Source organism: Dipodomys ordii, unplaced genomic scaffold, assembly GCF_000151885.1.
Source record: "Dipodomys ordii isolate 6190 unplaced genomic scaffold, Dord_2.0 Scaffold13, whole genome shotgun sequence".
Taxonomy (NCBI): domain Eukaryota; kingdom Metazoa; phylum Chordata; class Mammalia; order Rodentia; family Heteromyidae; genus Dipodomys; species Dipodomys ordii.
In genome coordinates this window covers 10,923,908-10,933,876 of record NW_012267229.1, presented here as the reverse complement: position 1 = coordinate 10,933,876, position 9,969 = coordinate 10,923,908, and the positions used below count along the sequence as shown (strand labels likewise).

Below are 9,969 nucleotides of genomic sequence, written 5' to 3'. Positions count from 1 at the left end.
CCCCCCCCCCCACAATACTTTCGAGGAAATGGAAAGGGACCAACAATAGATGAAGAGGGTGTGTGTGTGTGAGAGAGGGGGTGGGGTGGGGAGAAAGAGAAAGAGATATCTTTGCTTGGTCTCCAAATATTTAAAAAGTTTAATGAGACTTGACTGCTTTGTGTCATTTAAGCTTCACATTTCTTTGTGTAATGTTTTGTTATCCTTGGATGTTTTGTAGTTTCACCCTCCTTGGGAATTACAAAATCAGTTACAGCATCAGCAGCAGAATCGGCTAAAGAAGAGAACAAAACTTCAAATCCAACCTCTTCAGTAATTTCTACTTCTGCAGCAACAACATTCAGCCGAAATCTAACTCTACAACCCACCTATGTAACCACTGTCAATTCTTCACACTCTGACAATGGGACCACACAAATAGCAAGCACCAATTCTGTAGGCATTACCATGTCACCAAATGGAACATGGCTTCCAGACAGCCAGTTCACAGATGCCACAACAGAACCCTGGGATGGGAATTCCAGCACTGCTGCAACCACTCCAGAAACCTTCCCTCCTGCAGGTACCAGAGATGCTTTCTGTTTGTCCCAACTTTTCTTTTTTTCCGTTCTTTCTTTCAAAATTAGCTTATTCCAGTTCTACCAGTGATAAGATTTCATTGATATAGCTCTACACATTTATACTCTATTCCAGTCAATCTCACCTCCTCTATCTCTCTGTTCCATCTGATTTCTTCTTCAAGTTTATTCACCATTTTGTTTATTGTGTGTGTAAAACTTCTTAAGGAAAATAACATTGCCCAAGCAAAGTAATGAAACTTAGAGGTAAGGAATTCTTAAGAATAGCTAGTCAACATAGAGTTTTCTGAATCACATCTGCTAGGTGAGATCCTGGTTAGTAGACCATGTTTAAAGGTAAAGAAGGTTGAAAACATGAGAGAGAAACTAATTAATGATGCAAGAAACTAAACATGAAAAAGTAAGAAGAATGAATAATAAGAGCTTTGAAAAGAAAAGGATCCAGGGCTGGGAAGGTGGCTCAGTGGTAGAGCGCTTTCCTTGCATGCCTGAGGCCCTGGGTTCCATTTCCACAGTAACACATAAGCAAAAAGAAAAAAGCCAGAAATGGTGCTGTGGCTCAAGTGGTAGAGTGCTAGCCTTGAGCTGAAGAGCTGAGGAACAGCCCTCAGGCCCAGAGTTCAAGCCCCCCAACAGACCCCCCCCAAAAAAAAGAAAAAAAGAAAAGGATCCATAGAGACCATGGCAAGGGGTATGGAAACCAGAGGTGGTTAGAAAGGGGGTCCAGGGAAACTTTAATTGTGGGGCCTCAGGATCTCAGCCCAGTCCTCTGTCTCCTAGAATCAGAGTCACTGGATTAAAGTCCTGGGTCTGGGACCAGGTCTGTAAAAGAGTGTCCCTTATGTGTCCAAGGATGTAATTGTTCCCTGATTGCCATGTGACTCCTATTTCATTTCTAGCAAAATTATTCCCTCTTCGATAATCCCCTGGCTCAATTTTTCTCAGGGGGAGGAGAGGTGGTCATGGGTCTTGAACTCAGGGCCTGGGTTCTGTCTCTGAGCTTTTTCACTTTTTCACTCTACCACGTTGAACCACAGTGTCACTTCCAGTTTTCTGGTAGTTAAAAGATAAGAGTCTCATGTACTTTCCTGCCTGGTCTGGCTTTTCAGTGATCCGCAGATATTAGCCTTTTTAGCCTTTTGAGTAGCTAGGATTATAGCCATGAGCCACTAGCACCCTTCTTTCAAATTTTTTCCTGATTTGTGGATTCCCCTAATTAGAATCATGTCTGGCTCAGGGGTACATTCAGAAAGTACTTGATAAAGTTAATCTCATTTGGTTATTACAGATGATATCTTTCAGATAAATCTCATAGTCCAGATCTGATACTTGCCTGCTTTGATCTCATTTTTTTCTATGGAGCAATATAAAACTAGATGCTGGTGGCTCACACCTATAATCCTATCTACTTAGGAGACTGAGAGATCTGAGGATCATAGCTTGAAGCCAGCCCTGGCAGAAAAGTTCATGAGACTCTTAATTCCAATTAGCCACCAAAATTCTGGAAATGGAGCTGTGGCTAAAGTGTTAGACTGCTAGTCTTGAGCAAAGAAGCTCAAGGACAGTACTCAGGCCCCAGAACTGGTATCTATCCAGATAGATATAGCATAGCTATAGATGAAAATGAGTTACAGTGAAGAACATAGTCTACAGAACTACATTACCTATTTGAATCCCAACTCTTCTGTAAACTTAGTTGTGTGACCGATCTACTTAATTTTAATTTTTTTCATCTGTAAAATTAGAATGAATGATAGTAATGGTTTTTGCTTTAGAGAGATTAATCAGATTAATTAATTAATATAGATACATTACCTACTATGATAAACACATTTTAAATACTGGTTATTATTGTCAGTACAATTATTGCTTTCTTTTTTTGGTTTGGTTTTGTCGATCGTGAGTTCAAGAACTCTGGGCACTGTCCCTCAGCTCTTCAGCTCAAGGTGAACGCTCTACCACTTGAGCCACAGCGCCACTTCTGGTTGTTTATTGAAGATAAGAGTCTCACGGACTTTCCTGCCTGGGCTGGCTTTGAACCATGATCCTCAGATCTCAGCCTCCTTAGTAGCTGGGATTACAGGCATGAGCCATCGACACCCAGCTTACAATGATTGCTTTCATAGTTATCAACAAAGTATATGATCAGGCATGGTGACACATACTGTGAACCTCAGGAGTCCTAAGTCAGGAGGATCACTAATTGTTGACCAGCCTGGACTATGTAGTAAGTTCCTGTTTCACAAAACCAAGAGCTAAAGCTGAAGGTATAGCGCAGGGGTAGAATGCTAGCCTACCAAGCACAGTTCAAACTCCAGTACCGCCAAAAAGAAAAAAGAAAAAGATTCTCCTTTTGCCAAGCACCTGTAATCTTAGCTCACTTCTTTAATCTTGGCTCACAGCTGTAATAAGAAGGAGATCTAGTGGATCAACATTGATAGCCAGTCCAAGTAGAAAAGTCCACAAGACCCCCAGAAAAATAAGCAGGGCTGGAAGCATAGCTCAAGGGGTGGAGTGCCAGCCAAGGATGTAGGAAGTCCTAAGTTCAAACCCTGGTTCCAGAAGAAAGTAAAATGACAAAACCAAACAAAAAACCCACAAGGACTAAGTGTAGAGCCCAGTGGTAGACAGCTTTATTCTAAAATAAGATTAGATTGATAAGCCATCCAACTATTTTCATTAGGCAGGGAACTGCAGATGGTGTCTGCAATTTGCTTTGTACTTTAACATTAGTTATAGTTTTATCATAGTGCAATAACTAGTTTATAGGGATAAGAGTTTTCTAAAATAATCCAAGTAAGGTTTTTTTAATGCATGAAGAAATTTTACAATGATGAAACAATTTATGGAATATTTTGTAATGTCCAGATTATAATCTACTTATGAAATCAGTTTAAATGGGCCACCACTTGTGTTTTGTTTTGTTGATTAGCATATATTAATTGTACAAAGGAAGAGGTTGTTTGTGGTATTTCCATACATGTATACAATGTATCACAGCCAATTTTACCTGCTCTATCTCTTAGCCATTGTTTTGGTTTTGGTGCCAGTACTGGAGCCTAAACTCAGGTCCTCACCTTTTAGCTTGGCTTTTTCATTCAAGGCTAGCACTGTACCATTTGAGCTACACTGCCACTTCCAATTGTTTTGTTTTAATGGATAGTCCTATTTCATTTTTATTCTTTATATGTTACATATATCATTTTGTGCAACTTTAGTATGTTACACACAGATGCCCAAAGAATAACAGTTACTAAATAACAAAGTAAAATATATTTCTCAATGTAGGTTAAGGAGGAAAGGCAGAACTACCTGACAAACTAAAGGAATAACTGAAAGAAGTCTAACTGTAATCCAGGCTCAACTAACTTCGTAGCCCATGTTTGTTTGTTTTTTCTGTACTCTTTTATTTAACAATTCTGTGAGGTTACCTGGATAGTTAATCTTCTTTTAATACATGTTTAATGTAAGGTTATAAAGGGTAAATGATTTTTTTAGGATATCATGGCATGTAAGTAGCAAATTAGGCATATTTATCATTTTTATGGTTTTTCTATAAAATGAATTAGTTTTCCGTATAATGAGTAAGATCCAAAGTATGCCCATAGCTAAGATTCCAGTTAGTATACATTTAACACATTTCATGTCAAAGGAGACAGACTATTACTGGTGCCTTTATTCAAGATGAGTAAAACACGAAGAAACTATTGCAGTCTATTTCACAGACTTAACTCTGACATCCTACATCATCACCATTATACCAATCTTCCTATAATATTTTACATCATAGATTTAAATTGATAATGATGATAATGTATATATAGTGTGTGGTACTAAGGATTGATGATGATGATGATGATGATGATGATGATGATGATGATGTGTGATGCTGGAGATTAAACCCATTGCCTCACAAGTGCTAGACAAGTACTCTTAAAACACTGAATTTAGCCAGGCACCAGTGGCTCATGCCTATAATCCTAGCTAATCAAGAGTCTGAGATCTGAGATCACGTTCAAAGCCAGCCTGGGCAGCAAAGTCTCGTATCTCCAGTTAACCACCAGAAAACTGGAAGTGGTGCTGGCTCAAAGTCGCTAAGTTCTAGCCTTGAGCAAAAAGCTCAGAGACAGTACCCAGCCCTGAGTTCAAGCACCACAACCAACAAAAAAAAGTAAAGACTACTGAACTTGCACCCCTAGCCCAGATGTTTTTATATTATAACTATGAAATATTGTTTTCTGCCAAACTATAATTATGATTTGACTATTTGGGGGGGGACAACTTTTTCCAGATTTAATAATTATCTTTTTCCTTGTTTTGTTTTTTATTTAGTTATTGCTAGCCATTTTTCCATTTTCTCCAGAGCCTGTCAGTACAGTTTGCTACAAAGTCAGACCTATTAGGTAATCAGTTGTTTTTTTTTTCAACTATAGAAATTTCTCTTAAGCCTTCCATTCTTATTCCAGCCTAGGCTTGTTGGTTTCTAGGGCTCCTACACTGGTATCATCCTGGGATTTCCCTTCTCCATCATTGTAGGAATTCTCATTGCTTTCTGCCTGGCTTCCACTTTGTTCTTTCTTGTCTTCTTCCATCATTTGACAGAGCATGTCCTTGAGAAAGGGATCCACAGCAGATAAATTGCATAAAACTTGACATGTCTGGAAGAATTTTTAGCACTCTTGTGTAGAAGTTGAGGAAATAATTTTCCCCTAGAATTTTGAAAGTTTTTCCTAACTGACACTTAATTTCCAAGTTTGGAGAATTCTACTGCTTTTTAAGATCTTCTCTCTCATTTGTGTCCTGAAATTTTGCAAAGATATATCTTTTCTTTTTCTTTGACAGCTCTGGAATTTGAACTAAAGGGGTTGCATTTAGAATGTAGCCACTCTACTCTCCTGTTGAGCCATCTACTGCTGAGCCATGCCCTCAGCCTTTTTTTGTACTGACCATTATTGAGATAGGGTTTCACTTCTCACCTGGATCACAGTAGACTATTTTAGGCATCCCACTGTAGCTTGTATAATGGGCATATGCAACCACGCTTAAAATATGGAGTCTCCATATTTTAAGAGAAAAAAAAAAGAACTTGGCTGGGCACCAGTGGCTCACATCTATAATCCCATCTACCTTCTATAATCCTAGGAAATTCAGTAAGACTTTTATCTGCAACTAACCATCAAAGAACCAGAAGTAAAGCTGTCAAATGGTAGAGTGCTAGTTCTGACCTAAAAGGCTCAGGGATAGCACTCAGACCCTGAGTTCAAGCCCCAAGACCAGGATAAAATTTAAAAACAAACAAACAAACAAAAAAACAACGAGCAAATAGAATATGCCATACTAGATAGGAAGACTGAACATTCTGTAGATACCATCTCTTCCCATTTCCTATATATTTAACATAATTAATATTTTTCCAGATAGACAAATTGATCTTTTTTTTGGTGGGGGGGGGTCTGGTCATGGGGCCTGAACTCTGGGCCTGGGCGCTGTCCCTCAGATCTTCAGCTCAAGGCTAGCGCTCTACCACTTGAGCCACAGCGCCACTTCCGGCTTTTTTCTTTTTGCTTATGTGGTGCTGAGGAATCCAACCCAGGGCCTCATGCATGCAAGGCAAGCGCTCTACCACTGAGCCACCTTCCCAGCCCCGACAAATTGATATTGACTTTCATAAGGAGTCAGGAACTGATGGCTCACGCCTGTAATCCTAGCTACTCAGGAGGCTGAGATCTGAGGATCGCGGTTCAAAGCCAGCCCAGGCAGGAGAGACCGTGAGACTCCTATCTCCAATAAACCACCAGAAAACCAGAAGTGGCGCTGTAGCTCAAGTGGTAGAGCTCTCGCCTTGAGCTGAAGAGCTGAGGGACAGCACCCAGGCCCAGAGTTCAAGCCCCACGGTCGACAAAAAAAAAAAAAAAAGAAAGTCCATGAGACTCTTACCTCCAAATAACTACCAGAAAGCTGGAAGTGCGTTGTGGCTCAAAGTAGTAGACAGTTAAACTTGTGCAGAAGAGCTCAGGGCTAGCACCCAGGCCCTGAGTTCAAGCCCCACAACTGACAGAGAAGAAATGTCGTCTTTTAACTAGACAACTTGGTTGTCAGATAAAAAATAAGAATTCTATACCAAAGGCAAGAAGAGAAGGTTTGTCATGGAACACAGGTTCTCACATGCAAGGCAAGCACTGTACACTGAGCCCCAGTCCCAACTGTTGTTTTTAGGGTTTGTTTGTTTCTTCAATTTTGATTTTTTTCAGTGTTTAATTTAATTCCTTGTTTTAATATATTATGATGAAAGAATATTATGCTGTTTCACCATTGGGAATTTTCCACAGGTCTTTCAAAAGGTATTCTTTATCAAAACAGAACTGGGTATATAGAATTTGATTTTGTTGCATATTATCATTTAGACCTTTTATAGCTTTAATTTTCTCCTCATACAGTCTAATGATCCAAAAGACAAAGTCCTCTAAAACCATACATTTGTATCCTTAAACTTTCTATGAATATTGCTGCTGCATTGTTTGTGTACTCCAGAAGACCAGACCACTGACTTAAGTTTAGTGAACTTGAGATATTTTGTTTCCAGTTATTGGGAGAGTTCCCAACTCAGCTCCAACACTGAATATAGAGAAAAGTATTTACATTCCTTATTTTGTTTTACCTTCACTTGAATCGTAATGTTTTTCTCTAACCTGAGTGAATGTTCTCTATTTTTCACTTACTACACAGGTAATTCTGACTTGAAGGACAGAAGAGGTGAGCTGCTCACCTTTGTGTGTCATCCTTTTCCCACAATGTACACAGTTCATCCATGTTTCCTCTGCTCTCAGTCTGTACAGATCTTGTGCATCTGTGTTTGTGGTGTGTTTACTTTCCGTTAAAGTGTTTCCATGTTAATCACAATTAAGAAGTAAGAAATGGATGTTTAATATATTTTTAGATATAGATTACATATATAGATGCTGACAGCTTTGATACATTTTAACAATTAATAGTACTATAATTACTATTTTACTCATTTTTGTTCCCTTGTTAATATTATCCTTTGATGCTATTAGGTCATAACTAACGAGGCAGTGGCATAGAAATAATACAACATTCTAAGAAATATTCTTTAATTTGAGTTTGGAAATAATATTCTCTGAAGAAGTTGTTTCATCATGGTTTTAATGTCAAATCAGACTTTTTTTGAGATTTTTTTATTCTGATTTTATTAGCCATGTTCAAATTATTCTGCATAAATTGTGGGTCTGTGAAATCCACCAATTAGAAAGTCATCTGAGTTAGAAAAGTGAATGTTTTGATTTGTGTGCTGGACTTGAGGCTTGAACTCAGGGCCTGGGTGCTATCCCTCAGCTTTTGTGCTCAAGTCTAGCGCTCTACCACTTGAGCCACAGCTCCACTTTCAGCTTTTTGGTGGTTAGAGATAAAAGTCTCGTGGACTTTCCTGTTCATGCTGGCTATGAACTGTGAGCCTCAGATTTCAGCCTCCTGAGTAGCTCGGATTACAGACATGAGGCACCAGTACTCAGCAAATATTCTGATTTTTTTTATGTTATTTATCTGCCACAGTGAAGGATAGTGAGATACTGTATTCTGTATTTTTCCCTTGCTTTAACATCCCTTGCTTTCCTAAACTCAGGAAGCAAACATAGGTGAATGGAGTTAAGTGCCTTTGCTGTTCAGTTTCACCTACTAGAGTCTCCCTAGCAGATATAGAATTTAATAGATTTGTATTGCAGACATATGTATGGTTGTTTTCTAAAACTACTCTTTTAACAAGTCTTAGAGGCAAAAGTCGAAGTGATAGTTTCAAGTTTAAAGATGAGCTACATGATTCTCAGTGTATGTTTTCAAAATAACCAGCCTTTCTCACTCCACAAATGCTTATTTTACTTAGCTAATGTTTAAGTAATTCTAATGGAAAAGAAACAAAGGCTGGGAATGTAGATCATTGGCACAATGCTTGCCCACCATAGGCATAGGAAGGCCCTAGTTACCTTCCCCATCACTGAGAAAAAGAGAGAGGAAAGTAGGAAGGAAGAAAATTACCTTAATTATCTTCATTATTGCTAAATGTGACATATGGGAAGTTTACTATAAGTGAATCTCCTTCTTAAGCCACAAATTAAACCAAACAGAAATTACAAAGGCATTACAGATTTTCAGTCTCTAAAGCCCCATATGTAATGATTTTTTTTAACCAGAACAAATCTTTAAAAGTACCGCTGTAAATTTTTCTTTTTGTATTCTTTTGGTGCTAGATTAAACCCATGACCTCTCATGCTAAGTCTGTGTTCTCCCACTGAGTTACACCCCAGCTTCATAACATCCTAATTTTAGAGCCAAATGCTTTTTGAAAAATGAGACAACTGTTTGGAAATATTTGCATTACAATAGGTTTGATAAGCAAATTATGTGAATTAAGGTTATAAGTTTTTATGCAGTAGGCTCTGGGGTGCTTTTAAACGGCAATGGCTGGTACTTAAATTGTCAGAGCAGAAAAGAATAAAGAAAGTGAAGGAGGCACAGGCAATTTTTCTTTCTCTGTCTCCAAGACACTAGTTATTTTCTCATGTATGTTACTTTTTAACTGTATATTCCAAGTTACTTGGGTAGAAGTAGTTTAAAAAATATATATGGGGGGCTGAGAAGGTGGCTCAGTGGTAGAGTGCTTGCCTTGCATGCATAAGGCCCTGGGTTCGATTCTGGGTTTGATTCCTTAGCACCACATAAGCAGAAAAAAAAAAAAAAAGCCAGAAGTGGTGCTATGGTTCAAGTGGTAGAGTGCTAGTCTTGAGCTGAAGAGCTAATAGACAGCGCCCAGGCCCAGAGTTCAGACCCCACGACCGGACACCCCCCACCAAAAAAAAAAAAAAAAAAATATATATATATATATATATATATATGGTCCATGAGATTCTTTAACCTGTAAAAAGCCAGAAGGGGAGCTATGGCTCAGGTGGTAGAGTGCTAGCCTTCAGTAAAACAACTAAAGGATAGTACCCAGGCCTTGAGTTCAATTGTCAGGACTGGCACAAAAGAGAAAAAGAAGGAGGGGCTGGGATATAGGACAATGGTAGAGCACTCACCTAACATACATGAGGTTTTAAGATACATCCCCAGCACCACCACCAAAATATAGATACAGATATATTTATATAACATAAAATTAACCATTTTAATAACTTTTTTTTTTCTGTTCTCGGGGCCTGAACTCTGGGCCTGGGAGCTGTCCCTCAGCTCTTCAGCTCAAGTCTAGTGCTCTACCACTTGAGCCTCAGTCCCACTTCTGGCTTTTTCCGCTTATGTGGTGCTGAGGAATCAAACCCAGGACCTCATGCAAGGCAAGCACTCTACCACTGAGCCACCTTCTCACACCCAATTTTAATAA

General features: G+C 38.9%; 1 protein-coding gene across 1 annotated transcript in view; it reads left to right on the top strand.

Annotated features, from left to right (window-relative positions):
- The window catches only part of Ptpra (protein tyrosine phosphatase, receptor type, A), a 119,934-nt gene that overhangs the window by 58,698 nt on the left and 51,267 nt on the right, over positions 1-9,969 (top strand). Inside the window, exons 4-5 of the mRNA XM_013011041.1 lie at positions 221-562; positions 7,305-7,331. Of these exons, the coding sequence (XP_012866495.1) occupies positions 221-562; positions 7,305-7,331 (369 nt within the window). The remainder of the gene's footprint in view (positions 1-220; positions 563-7,304; positions 7,332-9,969) is intronic.